The sequence below is a fragment of the Periplaneta americana genome, chromosome 1 (genome assembly GCF_040183065.1).
Source record: "Periplaneta americana isolate PAMFEO1 chromosome 1, P.americana_PAMFEO1_priV1, whole genome shotgun sequence".
NCBI classification, from domain to species: Eukaryota; Metazoa; Arthropoda; class Insecta; order Blattodea; family Blattidae; genus Periplaneta; species Periplaneta americana.
The window spans coordinates 63,833,813-63,854,824 of NC_091117.1; the positions used below are offsets into that span (position 1 = coordinate 63,833,813).

Genomic DNA, 21,012 nt, shown 5'->3' on the forward strand with positions numbered 1-21,012 from the left:
TTGGCCATGACTGTTTGGCCAAGCATCTGCATAGAATTGGAATATATCAGTCTCCTAACTGTCCATTGTGCAACTCAAATCAAGAAATGGATTCAGAACATCTCAAAATCTGTGCGTCAGTGGCTAACCATGACAATATCTTTGAAAAATATTGGAGTGCAAGAGGTCAAATGACTTTATTGTCAAATGCCTGGCATTAGAAAACAACAACAACACTTCTTGGTTACTGGTACCTTAATGTGTTCATTATATCTTGTCTGAAATAAGTTGCCAGTTTGTTCATCGATTTGTTCCAATCATGCTATGCACTTAGGTATAGGTACAAGTTCTTCTATCTTTCATTGCCAACCTGAATTGCAAGTTCTATAAAAAATTGACAATAAAAAGCCATAAAGTGTCGTAGCAAAGAAATGCAAGTTTATTATAACAATCCATAATAAATTATAATACGTATCTAGAAAAAAAAAGAAAGAAAGTTTATAGAATTACTATTTTTATTGTCAATGTTTAAAGTGGTTTGCGGAATTTTCTGCCTGCATATTTTGCATCTTTCCCTAGCTCCTCTTCTATGCGCAACAACTGGTTATATTTTGCTAGTCTTTCAGATCGACAAGGAGCACCAGTTTTAATCTGTGAAAGGAGAAAGACATATAGTTATGAATAATTACAAATCAGTAGATAATACTAGAGGCTTTAAAAGGAGTAACTGAAATGAATCTACTTTCTGAATATATTGCAGAATGTAAAAAATCTTGATTAGCCTACATGTCCAGTGCTGAGACCAACGACCAGATCTGAAATGAATGTGTCTTCTGTCTCACCAGAGCGGTGTGACACCAAAGTGCCCCAGCCATTTTGTTTTGCCAAATTGTGCGCATTTATTGCTTCAGTCACTGTTCCAATCTGATTTACTTTTAGCAGCAGACTATTACAAGCCTTCCTATTAATGGCTTTCTGAATTCTTGCAGGATTGGTTACTAACAAATCATCTCCAATAATCTGTAACATTTAACAGTATTTTGTTACTGGTACTCATTTAAACATTAATAATTGTATGTGTATTAAAAAACTTTTGACATACAAATGTGGTGAAATTTTATGTTTCTATAGTAAAGTTTTAATTTAATAATTTGTTAATTTGTTATCGTAATACAATATTTATATTGTAAGTAGAGTGTGGATTAATAGGAACAAAAAATTAAAAGTACTGTAAACTGGGGTTGCTTTGAACACAAAGGAACCTTTGAACATTTTTTCAGAAAATCATATTTAGCTTTCTACATGCTGCACTTGTTATAGATGGAGGTAAATTTGGTATGAGAATAATTTTTATGATAATTTACCTCCATCTATAACAAGTGCAGCGTGTAGAAACCTAAATATGATTTTCTGAAAAAATGTTCAAAGTTTCCTCTGTGTTCAAAGTAACCCCAGTTTACGGTACGTAAGCAAAAAGGCACAAACAATTTAAGAAAACAGATCCTAAAATAGGCAATAAATGCTAATTAGATCTATATAAGCATTTTTTTCAGTTCTTTATCATATTACAAAGGCTAAATTTAACATGTATGTACATAGTTTTACATATTAAAATGCGACCACATATGAAATTTTCAATTAATAATGTACTATGAAACATTTTTAATTCAGATTGCAATAAAAGCAAATAATTCGATAATGTGCTATTGTTTTAATTGCACAAACAAAAATAAATGTAAAGAAAGCTATCTTTATACTTTAAAACATACCAGTAACGGCTATTTAAAAATACACTCATAAGAAACTAATAAAAATACACAATTTTACCTGAATCAAATTTTTTACTGTAATTACAAATTGAAATGGCAATATTATATTATTGAAAACTCACCAAGGATTCTACACTGAAAAGATATCTCTTTTTTACTTACATTTTTAATGTTTAAACATTTATCTGTTAATTGTAACAATGAACTTCACAAATTAACCACAGAAAAATTAAAATAAAAATTCCTACATACCTCTTCTGAGAAGGGTTAGCAGAAAATAACTTTACCATCATTAGGGAAATTATGAATCTCTTCCAGTCTATACTTAATAGAACAATTTTAGCTGTCTTTTCCTTTGGAATTCTGATCTGAACCAAGCGTTTCAAATGTAACTTTGCAAATAAATTGTGACTTGAACCAATTTAATAATAAAGATTTTTGTTAAAGCAATACATCTGTGTGTCAACCCGAATATTCACTGTATGATTACCTGATTTGCGCCTTACACTTGGAGAAAACCTTGGAAAAAATCCAACCAGGAATCGAACCCATGCCTAAGTGTAATTGCGAATCAGTAAACAAAAGCGATTATTTTCTGAGCTATGCTGGTGACTACAATAATTCCACAGATGTCATACAGAGAATAGCCCCAGATGTGGTATGGACTGCACATAGAATGTGGTACGAACCAGTGTGCAGTTGGGCCACCTATATGGATCCATTTTACAAACCCTCCAAATTTTGACATGGACGAAAAATGGCCAGTAAATTTTGCCTGTAACCAAATAGTTCATTACGCATATATAAGATAAACATATTTCATAAGTTAGTTTTACCTCAAGGTCGGTTTGAGCAGTCATATTAGTCCATGCATTCCAATCATCTTGCTCAAATGGATCTTCAATGAACACAAGATTAAATTTCTTTACGAAATCCATATACAAGGCTGTCATCTGTTGCGCGTTTAGCCATTTGGATTTGTCGGAATTAGGATTCTTAAAATCTAGGTCATACTTTCCATCCCTAGTAAATATTAAAGTTAATTAATACATTACCAGCACTACAACAGTGTATAAACATTATGTTTATGTTTTGATGTAGCCTATTGGAAAGTAATCCTCCTATTTGCTCTGGGATCAACCAAGAAATAAAATGTAGGCCTAATAGTACTTTGGTTTCTAGTGAAGAATCATCAAGATTTTATCCTGACTTGTGGAAAATATATGTAAACTCCAAAATTGACGTATTAACTCAATAGATAACATTCAACACATCAAATTATTAACATAGCATTGATTTGTACGGTAATTAATTTAAATAATAAGATAAGACTAAAATGATTAATAACTGTGTAGTAAAATTGAGATACAGTAATACAAAAATGTTAAGTGTTGAATTGTTGATCCCAAATACACAGAAATATCATATTTGGCATTTAAGTAATAAACTTAGCCAAATCTGTTATAAAAATAGTTATTATGGATGTTATAAGAACTGTCTACTTTAGTTATGTTTAGTCAATTTTGACATATGGCATACTGTTTTGAAAGAGCACATCCAAGATTAAGAAAAATGTTTAAACTATTAAAAGAAAAAATTATATGAGGGTCATTTCATAATTAATGCACAGGTTGGTAGAACTGTGAAGTGAATGATACAACACCAATGAAAATTGCGCCAGTTGAAGTTGAAGGATTTAGCAAGAAACATGTGTGTTTGTTTCGTCCATAAAATATTCTATGTTTAGGTAACGAGAGCTAGAAATGGAGCCTGCACGTGTCTCAAGTACTGTGATGATTAAAGACCAAAGATCGGATCTTTACGTGGCAAAACCCCACCATAAAAATCTATACTTCCACAATGCTTTGAGTGGAGTTTGTGATGAATTTATAATGGACCATAATACGGTTTCTCGTTGGGGTACTGTACTCGTTTTCGTGATGGTCCTGTCAGCAAGTTTGAAATGTCCAGGCGTTTCTGCTTTTGCTCAGCAGTCAAGAAGTAAGGGAACCATCGGGCAAAAATTTTTCTTTTCTTCAAATTCTTTGCCAAAATACGGAATACTAAATTTGGTGAAATCCCCTTAGCTTCTGAAAGTTCCTCGACGATCTTCTTGAAGAGCATCCATCACAAGTTTCACACTTTGTTCATGTGTTGATGTTTTCGGTCTTCCTGGTCTTGCAACATCGTCTAAGCTGACACAAAAACAAGTAATCCAAACTGTATTATGGTCCACTGTAAGCTCACCACAAACTCCGCTCCGCTATGGATTTCAGCAGGCAAATGCACTACTGTCTGAGCTACGCCAGTTGTATATCAGCACATCCATTGTAGAGTAGACTCACAGAAATAAAACTGATAAGTTAGTTATTGCTCCTTCTACTGGCTTGAAAATTGACTATATGTAGGGCACATATATAAATGTATTCACACATTCCCAAACAAAAGATGCAAAATGACTTCTCAATACAGGTACTGTATGAACTTGTTCACACACACGCATTAAATTAGAAAAAAAAAAAACATTTAGGAATGGTAGTGGTAACCAGTGTAAGGAAGGAATGTGGTAAGTACTGGAGCAGAGAGAAACTGGCTGTCCTCGATTTAAAGTTTAAGTGCATCAGTCACTGGTAGCATCATCCTTGGCAGGTAAGCCAGGTGCTGAGTCCAGCACTGTCAGTCTTCCCAGAATGAAGTAGCATCTCTGATTATGAAAAAGGATAGTCTGCCCACATGCAGTCACGAAAGTTAGGCAGTGCATCAGGCATGGATATTTATATTATGTTTTATTTAACGACACTTACAACTGCTGTTATATCAGAGTAGCCAGTGTGCCAGAATTTTGTCCTGCAGGAGTTCTTTTACATGTCAGTAAATTTACTGACAAGAATTTATCGCATTTAAGCACACTTAAATGCCATCAACCTGGTCAGGGATCGAACCCGCAACCTCGGGCACAGAAGGGCCAGCGCTATACCAACTGCGCCACCCAGGCAGACTCTGGCATGGATGAAATGGGGATAGATTTTAGGTGAAAGCATCTAATGAAACATCAAATGTTTGCATCTCCAATCATTATTCCTAGCACTCTATTCTGGAACACCTGTGGCAAAGTTAAGGCCTATCAATTCAAGTTGGTTAAAGGGTGCTGATGGAATTGAGAATTTTGTTGTGGTCAGCAGTGAATATTTAAAAATAAAGCTCTGCATTCCATTGATCAAGAAACACTGGATTATGTACAGTAGAACCCCGATTATCCGTGACCCTATTAACCAATTGTTGGATTATCCGTCTTCCCCCCCCCCCCCCAGAAATATATTAAGTACTGTACATTGTATTAGCATGTTAGTTTTTCTAGAGAGTGTTATTACAAGCCTTTACCCTTACACAGTATGGTCTACTGTTCGAGTTGTCATAATGTATAACTTCTATATAAAAAGTTTTCTACAGGTGTCAAAACAAATCTTGTTGTGCTATGTATCGAAAGAAAAATTGTAGGCCTAAATAATTGAGTGGTTTGGTGTAAGAGAAACTGTGGCTCATCTCGCATTAGAATACGAGATTGAAGTGTATAAAGTATGTAAATCTACAACATGAGACGTCTACTATTCCTATCTTTCCACAGACAGCCATTACAAGGAGTTTCCTTTCCCTTAAAAATCCGATGTTGACAACCATATTTAAATTAGTGAACTTCTGATCCTCTACCTAGCGTGTTAAATACAAGACCATGGAGAAAATTACGAAAGTGTAAGTAGGCCTATTATTCACTAAATTTATGAAAATCTTTTATGGTACTGATTATCTGATTTTTTCGATTAACCGTTCAGCCCACTCCCTTCATTACCATGAATAAAAGAGGCTCTATTGTAGTAGGATAAGGTTGTACGAAATTATTTAAATACTGGTATATTTCTCATACCATTCATTCACTTCGTCTTTTATAGAAGTTCTAACACATTTCAAGTAAATGAGATGTTCACCTGAAGAACTCTGAAGCTGCACAATCCACAGCAATGTCTACCTTGCCTTTATATCCTGCTTTTTCAATTGCATGTAAAAGAAGAGCGAAGCCATCCTTGGCATCCTGAATGCCAGGAGCAAAACCCCCTTCATCACCAACAGCTGTGGCATCAAGACCATATTTTGCTTTGATTATTGACTTCAAATGGTGATACACTTCAGTGCCCATCTTCATGGCCTCCTGGAAACTACTAGCACCTGTGAAACAATATATGTATATATAGATGAAAGTTATAAACACCCACACTATTTCACTAAAGAAGACAGTTGAACAAACAAACAAATTAACAAATACACTTAAGTCTGTAGAAACGACCACTTTTACTCCAGTGCCATCTTATTAAACAGGAATTTTATTTTATTTTTTTTTTTTGGGAACCAATTCAATTTCTTGTTTCAACAATTAATCTTTAATTTGGTTATCAGTCAGTGGTGGCTCCTGCGTATTTCTTAAGAGGAGGAAAGAAGGTAACAGGACGAAATGACACCTTCTTGAATGAAACATGCTACAAATTAGCCAACATGCATACATGTAAGACCAGGTAGTGTTGGGGTTGGCCTTTCCTTCTGTATAGCAATAATCTGATCTTGTAAACTGAGTTTCCTAAATTTTCCAAAATATATAATATTTTCACTTCCATTCATTGTTGAATAATTGCACAAATTAACAATTATAAGGAAATTCACCTCGCAGCATTTTTCGAGCACACTACAGCATCACACGTGTTGGAAGAGACTATAGCTACTAAAATTGGAACCGCGGAAATGGGAATAGAAAATAATCTGAGGAAAGCGAGAACACTGCACCCACCCACGTGATCTGTGTTATCACATGTACATTTTAAAAGTTCAGTATCACATGCTTTTGAAGAATATCAGTTCTTGTAAAGTCATACTACTATTATTGTTAAAAGTTGCTGGTGGCCAATTATTTTTTTGTGTTAAAAATAATGTAGTTTGGAGTACCTACTTTCAATTTCAAATATATTTGTACAAAACTGACAACTTGGCTGTTGCCCTGTCTAGTACGCAATGAATGGAAGTGAATTTCAGGGCCAAAAAGATCTGTGATACTAATGTAGAACTACTTCCTCTTTGTTTTGTATAAACCCAACTTTAACTTTCAAATATCCTTGAAAGTTTCAAACCATGAATAGTACCTTATATAAAGTGCAATGAATAATATTTTTGATTTATAATTTTGAAAAAAGTTTATATGGTGTCTTTCATAGCGTTGCTTTAAAACTGTTTTTATTGTGCCTCCTCCTAGATGTGTTATAGTCTGGTTGAATTCAAGATCGTTAGATGGCAGCGGTAGCGAGCTTGCTGCAAGACCAGTCGGTTTCTATTTCCGGCCCATGCAGGATTCAGAGGAGGATCTCCTCCCTCTCCGTTCATTTACTCGCTTTAAAACTCTGCTTCTTTCTCTGGCCGCTAGTGCGCTGTTGTCTATGTGTGCTAACTGCAGTAAAGGAGGAATGGATTGACTTTCCTCCACACAAACAATCTCGCATCTTTCTCACAGTTTTCTAGTAGCATATGAGCCCGCATCGTTTAAAACTCGATCAACCGAGGTTTTCTTATAGCTGTGAACTTAAAAATTATCGAATCTTTCTTGAATTTCAAGGCACATATTTTATTTGGCATTTACTTTCAAAAGAAGAAAAATGTGAGGAGGATGTTCCTCCCTTCCCTCCCCCGAGGAACCGCCACTGTTATCAGTCAAACAGCTTTAGATTCACTATACTTGACTGTCGGCCATAAACTATTCCAAATACTCTGATGTTTCTATTCAGGGGTGAATTATATGAAACCTCACTGCTTCAAATTACAGAATCTGTGAATATCAGTGGCATATACTGGTTAAAGGGTTTGGGCTACCGCTGACCCTATTATTACACAAAATATATCTAACAATTACTTTAATTTTAATTACTATGGTAAAACTAATAATACAAAATTATTACATTATGTTATATTATAAACGTTTTCTTTTGTAATTTCCTTGGGCTACCGCCGGTAGCCCGCAAAATACGCCCCTGGTCAATATCCAATTAAAAGAATTATTATTGAAGCATAAGTGTTAATGTACCCCACTAATTGAGGAGCTGAGATCAAAAAGGGATTTGTCATAAATTTTGGGATATCGGAATTAAGAGTGCTCCCATATTATATGAGCGACACTTCATCGTTTAATGTAAAAATGAAAGTTGTCACTTGCGTGAAACATTGTAGAATTCTAATGTTAAGTTGAAAAATACGACTTGTCAAGTGACTAGTCCTCTTCTTCTAACAATTCATGCACTTCGAGATACAGTGTTGGGTTTTTTCCGAGGTTTTCTCCAACCATAAGGCGAATGTCAGGTAATCTGTGGCGAATCCTCGGCCTCATCGCCAAATACCATCTCGCTATCACCAGTCCCATCGATGCTAAATAACCTAATAGTTAATACGGCATTGTTAAATAACCAAGTAAAAAAATAACTGTAATGATTTTTTTTCCCTTACCGCAATGAGAATCTATAATTATTACTCATCTATAATTTTCTCTTCTGAAATTTCATCTTTTTGCTGAAATTGATTTGTTTTATACACACATACTACATTATCATGTTTACTCACCAGTAGGCAAAATCATGAATTCCTGGATAGCCAACTTATTTCCAGCATGTGATCCACCATTGATGACGTTAAAACAAGGAACCGGCATAATTAAGTCTCTAATTCCTGCCAAGTCGCCAATATGTCTGTGCAACAATGTTACATTATATTAATGCTCATATTTATTTCTGATTAGAAGTTGAAAAAAATACACAAATTATATTACAGTTCCAATAATCTTTCTTAAAGAGAATAGAATGCTGAAAATCGAGGTTAATGAGTATGTTCGTCAAATTACTACAAAATGAATTCAACTCTACTCTTCAATAATAGTCTAATGTTTAAATACCCTACTAATACAACAAAGATGAACTGCACTTTTAAAAAGGAAGTAAGCCAAAATTGTTATTTTTCATATTTATTAGCCAGATGACTAATGTTGGCCAAATGCATAAAAGAAACTAAGCCAAATTTCCCCTTATAGATGTAACATTGTGTTGATGTTTATAGCATAGCAAAGAAAAGCACAGTCAGATCCAAGGAGCTTGAACACAAATGATAGATGACTGCTTTGTAGTGTTGCCAGCCTTGTATTAAATAATTTGATTCTCAAATCAATATTAAGAAAGTTTGTGAAACACCTAACGGCGGCTAAGAAATATAACTAAGAAGATCCCACTTTCTTCAAAACTTCAATTAGTGGTACCCGTGGCTTTTTTTTTTTATTAGTGATAAAAGCGAAATTTAATGGAGAGATGCAGCAAGAAGTATATGCACGATTTATCACAAATGTGACTGATTTATGGCTGTAATTTTGTAGCGAATTTCAACGAAAATTGACCGCGTCAGCGAAAATCTTCATGTTTAGGATAAAAACAAAAAAATGGCATTTTTGTTAAAATGTAATTTTAAGACATATATTCATTTTAAAGATATTGGCTGCAGAGGAATGAGAAATCATTTGGAAAGGTACATTAATCCGAAATTATATTATTCTCTTTTATGACCTGCAGGACCGTCAACGACTGGGTTTTCCTGAACCTTTGGAACATGCCGTTTATTTAGAAATGCGTTTGTTTTTAAGTTATTATTAGCTGCAAGAGTAATGGAAGACATGACTGCGTGAACTTTGATTATTCTCTTGGGTTTCCCCTTCGCCTCCACGACCAATGTCACCATTGGTTTTCCAGTTTCCTAATCAGCACGTACAGTGACCCGAGGGCAATTGTCCAGGCCGGCAATGTTAACACAATTCAGATGAGGTGGAGATAAAGCAAAAATAAATGTGAGATTAAACACTGAATGGGGTGTATTTCTACATTTTTGAGAAGTTGAGAACTACTTCAGGTAGGCGTACTTGATGGGAAATATCAGTTTGTTCCCGTGTTTCTGACCGAGATGGGGAGAAATCGTGAAGTTACTTACTAGTACCCTCAAAAACATTGTGTTAATAAAATTCCATTTCTTGTACAAGAATGAACTCTTTAATACTTATTACCTAATAACACATTAAGTAACTGATAGATACACATTAAATTTCATTTTCTTTAATATACATGACAAATTCTGGTGGCCAGTCTTTGTCCCTGCTAACAAACAACAATCAAGCAGTTGTTAAAACAATGGTGTACATGGTAGCCTAGCAATTAACTGAATTATATGAAATTCGAAATTGAATATCATTCACGAAGTAATAACTCAAAGAGTGTCAAAATGTATTACAGGAAGGATTTAATAACCATAATATGTAGTGAGTTCAAAAACATTATAGGAAGCTACCTGTAAAGAGGTATGCACCTCTTGGCTGCTCCTGCTTTGCACACTGCCAAAGACACACCAAGAATTGCATTAGCACCAAGTTTCGACTTGTTTGGAGTGCCATCAAGATCTATCAAGAAGTCGTCAATCTCTTTCTGCTGTGATGCTTCAAAATTCTGTAATAATTCATTTTCTATATAGACTGTAAGTACTACATACAATTTCATGTTGTGACAGTCACAGATAAGATGTTGGGAAAAATGACATGCATTAGAGCCTATTTATTCTAGTATGTGATTTGTTATTTCCCAGAACAGAGGATGGCTTGCTTTCTCTTCCTCCTTTCTCATCTTCCTCTGAAAAAGCGCATTGAAAAGGATTGTTGAAAATTATTTAAATATTTTATTTGTAATACAATATAATGTATATCTGTTTCATTCTTTATTTCTTTTCATTAATTAACTAATTTATTTATTTACTTATTTATTTGTTTCTTTCTTTCTTTATTCAATTATTCAACCATTTATTTATTTGCTTTTCTACTTATTCATTTAATTATATATTTGCTTAATTAATCATTTATTTAATTAAATAATTTAACATTCTTTCTGCCATAACAGACTGCCTAAATGACAAAAAATACTACATAAAATTTTAAGTTCTTTATACAATGGTTGCAACAGTAACAAAGGATAAATTTATTTGATAATTACAAATTGTAGAAAAATTAACAAAACTAAATACATACCGGTATAATGATTTGTACATCTATTATCAGGCAGTACGTCTCACTTGACATTATGTGTCAGAGAAAGAACAATATTATTTGTATACATCTGAAGTCTAACTATCCGGTTGGGGCAAGTTACCTGATTGAGGTTTTTCCAGGGTTTTCCCTCAACCCAATACAAGCAAATGCTGGGTAACCTTCGGTGCTGGACCCCGGACTCATTTCACTGGCATTATCACCTTCATTTCATTCAGACGCTAAATAACCTAGATGTTGATACAGCGTCGTAAAATAACCCAATAAAATAAAATAAAAATGTCTGACTAGTGTAAATATAGCTACTCAGCGATGTAGGCCTATGCAATGGAGGGAAAAGGAACTGGCCAAAATTCCCCATTATCTCCTGGATTAGTTACCTCACGAATGATGTCTTATTGGTGTCACTTATGTGGTCTTCGGACAGTTAACTAAACAACAAACACCAACATGATAGTATGATAAAAATAATGATTATAGGACTATATAGTTTGATCTATTTCATAATGTATAAATTACATATTCTACAGACCCTTTCAAGACAAGAAGGGCTACATCTAAACAAATTTGATTTGTTTGTTTGTTTGTTTATTTATTTATATGCCACACAGATGAATTTTAATTATATAAATGTTCCTTGCCAAAACTTAACAGAAGTATAAGGACTTAAAATTTGTAGTCTTACAAAACTTAACAATTTATTAGGCCTATTTATTTCTAAGAGACCAGTTTACCTCTCACTGAGACTCTGGCTGATATGTACATCTATTATCAGGTAGTACATCTCACTTGACGATAGGAAGAACAATTGTTTGTATACATCTGAAGTCTGATTAGTGTAATATGTTACTAGTCAGCAATGTAAGCAATAGAAAGAGAAAGGAACTAGTCATCCATTATCTTCTGGCTTAGTTGCCTCATGAGTAATGCCTCATTGGTATCACGAGGTTCAATCCTGTCTTTGGACAGTTCATTAAACAAGAGATCAGTATACAATGCTTGGATATGACATTATCAGGTTAAAATGCAAGTTTGTGATGAAGTGGAGAGAGAGGATGATGTTCTCCAACCCACTTTGCTGGGGTATCAGTATCTTGCTGTCTCCCTGCAGAAATAGCTGCACTCTTATTTTCCTTATTATTAATTCGTTATAGTTATCAGTAGGGCTAGGATTTTCATGAAATTGCATCTTTTTTCTAGTAAGCCAGAAACATAGCTGCTTTAGTATTTACACAAATATTGCCATTTTAACGTAGTACACCCCACGTAATGGATCAGTCCAACCATCCTTCAATATAGACTCCTCAATACCTGCTAATTCCGGATAAGAGTGGCCTTGTGGTAGACTACATGGAAACTAAAAGTAAAGTAAATCCATGGCGCTACAGCCCATGAAGGGCCAAGACCGACCAGCTGACTGCTGACCTCACGTTCACGTGCCGACGCAGAGGTGAACGATCATACATGGAAACTACATCAGATAAAATAATTAATTAAAGTGTACTCCTTAGAAAAAATTATATAAAATTTAATTTAATTACTAATCTAAATATTAAGTAGTACAAAACCTCTTTTCCTACTAAGCCAATTATGTAAGATAAATTTTTAGGGCATTTTTGAAAGATTTTTAGGTGATAAATACATTGTTTTTAGGACATTTTTTCCATGATTTATAGGTCATCAAAATCCTAGCCCTAGTTATCAGTTAACAAGCGACATTTGCTGTCATAAATTAAACGCTCCCTTGAAGATATGACACCATGTTTTTAGTGCGTTCGGGCGCGGGTTCGATCCCCGCTTGGGCTGATTACCAGGTTGGGTTTTTTCCGAGGTTTTCCCCAACCGTAATGTGAATGCAAGGTAATCCATGGCGAATCCTCGGCCTCATCTCGCCAAATATCATCTCGCTATCACCAATCTCATCGACGCTAAATAACCTAGTAGTTGATACAGCGTCGTTAAATAACCAACTAAAAAAAAAAAAAAAAAGATGTTTTTAGGATGGCAGATATCACTGAATCTCACAGCATTCCTGACTGTCAGTGGTCACATTCCTTAGATTTACAATCTTTTAAGCTTCCAGTAGTACGTCTGCTATCCCGTGGAAGCAGTTTCTGGAATTACCTTTTTCAGAAGCTCTGGAATGATGATTTTATTGACATTGTGAATTGCTTTGGAAACATCCTTTCCCATATATCTGCATTTATCCCCATCCCTGAGTTCCACAGCCTCGTGAATTCCTGTACTTTTACCAGATGGAACACCTGCTCTAAATAAACCTTGATCAGTTATCAAGTCCACCTAAAATGCAAATAAGATCATATTAATTCAATAGTGAACGTTCATCACACTATGTAACAATAGTGACTGTGAGCTGTTAAATCTTCAATGAGGTTAGCACTCAAATGTAAAGCCAGGTGCAGGTTCTGGTATCGTCATGAAAGAAGGACATGGCAAATAAGTTTTGAATTTTGTTCGTCCAGCATTGAAAAATTGTACTTAAAATTCTAGTATTATATTAATAGATCCTGAAAAACAAGAAAGATAAGGACTTCATTGTTCAATCCTGAACAATTTTTTAGCTTCGGAATATGTATTATATGTCTTTCTCGTGTTAAATTTTACCGTACCTGGTTAACATGTTTCGGTCTGTTATTGGCCTTCTTCAGAACTGGTTGTTGCTGGTCTTGGTGCCTTTTGTTTTGTTTCCTGTGGAGGTGTGTTTATGTAGTGTAATGTGGAGTCAAAGCACGTGTGTGTTCTGAAATTGAGTTGTGTGTTGAGAATTTCTTTTAGATGTGTTTTTGTGTGTCTGTATATTTCCAAAAGAAATTCTCAACAGACAACTCAATTTCAGAACACACACACTCTTTGACTCCACATTACATTACACAAACACACCCCCACAGGAAACAAAACAAATGGCGCCAAGACCAGCAACAACCAGTTCTGAAGAAGGTTAATAACAGGCCAAAACATGTTAACCAGGTACGGCAAAATTTAACACGAGAAAGACATTATAATACATATTCCGAAGTGACATAGTGTTAAAAGTTGTGTAATCAAGATGTATACGGTAATCTTTTAGCAATGCTTAATATTGACCTTTTGTATAACTGCAGAAATACGTGACAGATGTGAAATTAAAAATTGTAATGTTACAAAAACTAAACTATTCCACAAGATGTAATAATACAATTAGGCCTATATAACGCAATTGTAAAGAAATATCTACCGTATAAAGTTCACACATTCACAAATTAATTTAAAAAAATGCAGTTGGCAAAAATTATCATTTCAACAAATGGTTCTGGGAATGTAAGAAATTTTAACAACTGGTTCAGGCAAACCAGTGTGAAGTGCCAGATTGACATTACTAACAAGTCACAATATTATACCTCCTCTACAAACATAATAATTTTGGCCTACTGCGTAACTGTCTGTCTTGTTTGTGCTAAAAGATGCTAACTTACCTCCAATGTCGGAAATCCACGAGAATCAAATATTCTACGTGCCATACCATTGTAAATAGGCATGACTGGAGAAGATTTATCACTAAAGTATCTCGAGAACAAAACTCGTGGAAAATGTAACAGATTTACTTTCATCTGAAACAAAATTAAGTAGTCTTTTTTCTTTCCCCGCAGTGATCTAAATGAAAACTTGTATGTTGCTTCCGTCTGCGACAGAATAATCAATATGTATTGTGTAGCCTAACGTAAAACTTTTGATATTATAAAATCTTGTTTTCAGTGCTCATTTTTTGCAATAATTGAAAGAGTATCCATGATATCATTTGTTTTAATTGCATATTATTAAAACAGTTTTGGCTCCTTCGTTTGTTCAGAACAGAATTACCAACTAGGTTTTCAATTGTTGTCCTTGTATGTAAATTTTCATAAATATCGACGGGAAATTCAACGTCTATTAGTCTTGTTATCTTCTTTCTCGATTAATATTCTAATTTCGCCCTCAAAATTATAAAATATCTGCAGTCTGAATATCAGGTCATATTAATACAATAATTTACAAACATACATTTGGAGTTATTAGTTTACTACCACAGTCTACTATATACAGTCGCGAAGCTTGAGGTGTTTTTTTGCATATCTCGTGATAAAGCGCTCCAGGCGGTTAGCAACTAGAAACAATAGACTGTCCATGGTCGACTTTGGACTGTGTCTTACTTCTATCGAGTGCTAGCTCGTTGCGTATTTCACATTGATGCTTGTGAAATGTTCGTTATTGGTTATAATGAAAATGTTAATGGCTAAAATATAATAATTGGAATAATAATAATATGGGACAAGGAGGAGACGTTTGTAGTGCTATAAATTGTAGCAACAGTAAGAGAAAGAGGCCAGAGTTATCCTTTTTCCGATTTCCGAAAGATTCAGAAAGGTTCCTGGGTTTCCACAAGAATGCTGTGCAGAAACAAAACTGTTAATTTGAAGTTCTTTGTGACTGTTAGAATACATTATATCCTTAAATTTCACAATGGAATATTTCAGTCTAACCGAAAGGACATTAGATACCGGTTAAAGTTCTGTCACTTAGGCTGCTAAATTTCAAGAGAAATAAAGGTTAGGTCTACTTTTTTTTTTTCGGGGGATATATTTTTAATTGTAGCTATTAATTTTGTTATTATTTTTATGCGTTATTTTACTAAAGACGTAGAAAAATTAAGTTTGTTTTAATTAAATTTATTGATCACGTTTTATTTTCAATTCTGGTGGGATTATTATTGCTTAGGCCTACTTTTTTCTTCAAAGGATATGTTTTTAATTATAGCTGTTAATTTTGTTGTTATTTTTATTTCTTGCTTTACTAGAGACGTAGAAAAAGTCTGTTACAATAAAATTTATTGATCACGTTTTATTTCCAATTCTGGTGTGATTATTATTGTTTAACCTCATCCCACTTTGTTAACTACCTAAGCCTACACTACAAGTACCGGTACACGTAAGTTACTCCATTAATTCATATTTCCATTATTATTGTTGTAAAGAGAAATGCAAATTAATATTTATTGGTTTCATAGTTAATTATCGCTATAATCTTGAATGAGTGAAGCTATTATAGTAAATTTCAGTTTGTTTTGCACAAACAAAAATTATATTAACTTATTTCTTCCAGGTATCTTCCAGTTTATGGTGGAATTTAATATACTTCATTAAAATAATAAATTAACTTTATGCATTTAATATTTCAATAATGGAAGGAAGGTGTTAATTTTTCCAAAAGAACACGACAACGAAAGTGTAACACATTTTGTCGGCTGCCAGGAGAGAGATCTGCGATGATGAGGCGATGGTAGCGATCTTAGTGGTGGGCAACTACCCATGTTTGCATTTTTACTACATATTGAGCTTCGCGACTGTATATAGTAGACTGTGTTACTACTATCACAGTCTAGTATATAGTCACGAAGCTTGAGTTGTTGAGGGTACTAGGAACAATAGACTGTGCCGATACTATTTCGCATTGTCTGTGATGAGGCAATAATAGCGATCCTAGTGGTTAGCAAATATTTATGGATTCACATTCCCTACGTATTGAGCTTCGTGACTATATACTAGACTGTGTTACTACTATAATTACTTTACACCATGTTTCAAGATACAAATGTTTCATTATACTGTATCTCTGCTGATCAGTGATCTTTAATTTCAAGTGGCGGGCATTATAGTCTTTTGCTATCCCCTTTCCCCCCTCACCATAAACTGTGACATTGCACAGAGGGAGAAATAAAATGAAATAGATATACTGTACTTATATAAAAAGTGTTCTTTTCGCAATGTATTTATCTCTCTATGTGCGCGCATTTTATGGACTATCTTCATATCTTCAAGACAACTCTTCTAAAAGTAAAAAAAAATATCAATGACGACTCGTGAAGTTCAACCATGGAAGGAGCTAAATTACATACATACATACATACATACATACATACATACATACATACATACATACATACATACATACATACATACATACATACATACGTGTTCTGCCTCAGGGCAGGTCTTTCACAGCAAACCCTGCATTCTCCAATTTTTCCTATTGTCTGCCTTTCTTTTAATCTCCGCATATCTTAATGTCGTCTATAATCTGATATCTTCTTCTGCCCTGAAATCTTACCCCGTTCACCTTCCTTCCAGTGCATCCTTCAGTAGGCAGTTTCTTCTCAAGCCAGTGACCAAACTAATTCCTTTTTCTCTTTCTGATCAGTTTTAGCATCATTCTTTCTTCACCCACTCTTTGGAAATAAATTACGAAAAATCAAAATGTCGTTGGAAAATAGAATGGCAAAATTATATACTGAATAAACATGGCTCCACAGTGAAGGCGACCATTAACATACAAACTGGTGCTACTTCTTTCGAGGTCATTGTACACAATGTAGAATTTCTGCAGCGTGTCTTATAACTTTACCTATGAATGTGTATATTTGATTTACCTTCTGTGCATTCGCACTTCCGTATATATATATTTTAAAACTCAGACAAATGTTTGCAATGTTCAAACTTGCCGGTTCAGAACAACAGAACTTTACGGAACGGAGTACTATAGCTTACCAAAAGAGGGCACTATGATGCAAGCATGGAAGAGGTATCTATCAGAAGAGGGCATATAAGTTAATGTTAAACAAAACTAATTGCATAGGTAGTACTGCAACCTAACAGAAGAGGGCACGAAGATGCAACTGTGAACCTGAATATGTATCACGCGCAGATTATGATGCGTGGCAGAGATCTGTGTTGAAACATTTGTGACATTATTACTAATTCACGCAAATGTTGATACCTAACGTTTAAGTTACAAATCGACACTTTACTACAGTAATCAATGACACGTCATTGCATCATGCTGCAAAAAACATGGCACGAATATTCTGGCTTGCTTCTTTGTCACATTGAAAAGTGTAATGAAAAAGTATTGTGATGCTGTGTTACGGTAGGTTTTTTACGAAACCTACGGGGTGAGCACCTCTGATATCGAAGAAGTGTTTTTGGTAAATTTGTGTCTGTGTACAGCCTTTTTCATATTCATGTTCATAATAATAATAATAATAATAATAATAATAATAATAATAATAATAATAATAATAATAATAGGCCTAATATGATTTCGTTTAAAACAGAATGTCACAAAGATGACTATACTTTTTCTACATCTGATCCCTTTCGCATTATTTCAGTTTCTTTACTATGTTGAAAATTATGTAATTTGTTTTCTTGAACCATTATTCAAAATTACATGTTATAACGCTTCTTCGATAAAAGAAGGAAGAGGAGGAAGCATTTTACATAATTTTCTTAAATTGCCTCTTTGAAAAGATCAATTTCAGAAAAAACAATCTAAAAAGTATTTTCTTTAATTTCTTCCCTAATCAACTTAAGGGCGTTGCAGATATATCACAAGTAGCCTTTCCTTTTCAATACAGTACGATTTTTTAAAAATTAAAAGTGATAAAATGTTTTCATGATCATGATATCCTGTTTTATCAACATTTAAAAGTTTCTATTTCTCATGTTTTGTTTCACTGTAAGCTTCCATGTCTTGTTCTCTGTTGCTTTTGATTATTTAAAAATCCCATGTTTATAAAATCTTAAAACGTTAAAATACACACACGTATTTAAAACTCTAAAAGAACATTTGTTTATAAAATATCAACATATTAAAATACACTCTTAATTAAAAGAATATTTGTTTAAAATAAATTCGCTAAAATGCTTTAGGCCTATATTGAAGTCACGTTAATTCCCTAACTTGTAGGCTATACGAAAAAAAGCAAATGCTCTACTCTACCCTACCACTAAGGCATGTAGTGCCTTTGGCAACGAGACAGGTAGGCCTGCACAAGGTTTGCGCTCTCCGAGCCGGTTCACAGCTCATGAGCGGAATGCAGATATTAGCTGCTCTCTGTATAGGGTGGACTGGAAGAAGGGGTGATCTCATACAAAATGTACACAAAAGGAAGTACTAGTACGAGGGTTCATGAAATGAATTCCCGTTCAGTGTTTGCAAAACTATTTTGAATTTATTAATTAATTAATAATTCCGCCCCTGAGCACGAGTTCTACTTTTTCAGGGGCGAGCTAAAGTTTCTCTGTACATTTCATATTTTATGTATGTATGTATGTATGTATGTATGTATGTATGTATGTATGTATGTATGTATGTATGTATGTATGTATGTATGTATGTATTCACACTGCAATGGGTATATACCCGGTGGCAGTGGTAACTAATTACACTCAATAAAGACAATAATAAACACAATTAATAAAAAATACAATTAATAATAATACTAATAATTAATACAATTAATTTTATGTTACAATTATTAGTAAAATAATAAATAAATAAATACAGACATATTTATTTTACAGAAATAATAGAAATTGTATACCTACTTAAATGTACAATATCATTTTGTTATATTTTTATTTATCAGTACATGAAAACGAGGTTTTATGCTGTTGGCAGCTGAAAGGAACAGTAGCCTACTGATCGTAATGAAACATCAGTTACAGATGTTCGATGCCTGCCTCTATTAATGTTGATTATAGAAAACAGTTGCTCACAAATATAAATGTTGAGCCAAACATAGCAATCATTTTCACAGCCAGCCTGTGTAGTCCTGGATATTATTGCTAATGTTTAGTCTTGTAAAACTCAACCAGGCTAGTAATAAGTAGTACTATTCAAAAGATCTTTAGCCCTTAGGCCACATTGAAGATCAATAAGTCCGAGCTGTAAATCGTTAAATGTTATGTTTTATTTAACGACGCTCGCAACTGCCGAGGTTATATGAGCACACTTAAATGCAATCGACCTGGCCCGAACCCGCAACCTCGGGCATAGAAGGCCAGCGCTATACCAACTGCGCCAACCAGGCCCACCTGTAACTTATATGACATTGTTTCAACTGATGTTGAAGGAATTTATTATGATAATTTTAAACTTCTTTCCAATTAAGATAAGATTTTTAGTAGGTTATTTTACGACGCTTTATCAACAGCTTATGTTATTTAGCGTCTGAATGAGAAGAAGGTGATAATGCCGGTGAAATGAATCCGGGGTTCAACACCGAAAGTTACTCAGCGTTTGCTCATACTGAGTTGAGTGAAAACCCCGGAAAAACCTCAACCAGGTAACTTGCCCCGACCGGGAATTGCACCCGGGCCACCTGGTTTGTCGGCTAGACGCGCTAACTCCACAGGTGTGGAGACAAGATCTTGGAACCTAGAATTAAATTCATTTTGAATTTCGATTAATATTTGCACATAATCGTTTAATATGGCTTCATCACGAGCAGTTTCTATCGTTCAAAAGTAAGCCATATTACCTTCCCGAAACTGACTTACGAAAAGTGTAAGTTTACGACTGAAATCCCGTAATTTATTCAACATATCAACATTGAGTTGGCCTTTTCCCTGAAGAGAGATATTGAAATTGTTGAAGATTAATATCTTTAGTATCTTTATGTCTGGACTCGTAATGACGCATTATGTTATGTTTCTTTCTACCTTTCAAAATGTTGTGGCAGATAAAGCACTGAGTATTTACTCCAGCAGCTATGAAAAAATAAGCATTTTCCATGCAACATTGAAAGAATTTGCCTGATCACTTTTCCGTCTTTTAGATTCCTCCATGCTGTACTGTAGCAGTCGATAAGCAACGTGAAACAGTTACTGAGAATACGCACTGCACTTCACTAATCCCCATTTCAGTTTGGTTGATAGGCCTTTCCCCTTTACTCACACTTTCTACCATCAGCGAAGGGAAGATGCTACTGTTCATCTCACAAACTTTTGACTAATTGACTTACAAGACAGTGACAAATTTTATTATTAACCATTTTTAACCGTAATATATTTCGAAAGTCTATACTAAGCGTTTCTATTTCATATTTATTGCTGTTACTACTAACAGGCACATTAAAATCTACTGAGGGCAGAAGATAAATATTTTCTTCACCGCTAGTTGCTACTCTACAGCATGCACAATGGGACAATCTGCACTGTGTCGCTCCCCCTTCACTTCATAATACGTACAAACTAAGATTCCTTAATTTAATTAATTATTACTTGAAAATATTGTGAGAAA

At 34.3% G+C, this 21,012-nt stretch overlaps 1 protein-coding gene across 2 annotated transcripts in view; it reads right to left on the minus strand.

Annotated features, from left to right (window-relative positions):
• Positions 1-394: 394 nt before the first annotated feature.
• The window catches only part of LOC138696414 (enolase-like), a 66,311-nt gene continuing 45,693 nt past the window's right edge, over positions 395-21,012 (minus strand). Inside the window, exons 1-8 of one of the 2 annotated variants that reach the window (XM_069821363.1) lie at positions 14,370-14,673; positions 13,021-13,197; positions 10,152-10,306; positions 8,394-8,518; positions 5,732-5,969; positions 2,585-2,771; positions 766-999; positions 395-630 (exon numbers count right to left, since the gene is read on the minus strand). In XM_069821363.1, coding sequence (XP_069677464.1) covers positions 508-630; positions 766-999; positions 2,585-2,771; positions 5,732-5,969; positions 8,394-8,518; positions 10,152-10,306; positions 13,021-13,197; positions 14,370-14,504 — 1,374 coding nt within the window. In that variant the 5' untranslated portion in view covers positions 14,505-14,673 and the 3' untranslated portion in view covers positions 395-507. Of the gene's footprint in view, positions 631-765; positions 1,000-2,584; positions 2,772-5,731; positions 5,970-8,393; positions 8,519-10,151; positions 10,307-13,020; positions 13,198-14,369; positions 14,674-21,012 lie in introns of those variants that run through there. The other variant, XM_069821374.1, reaches the window with a different exon arrangement.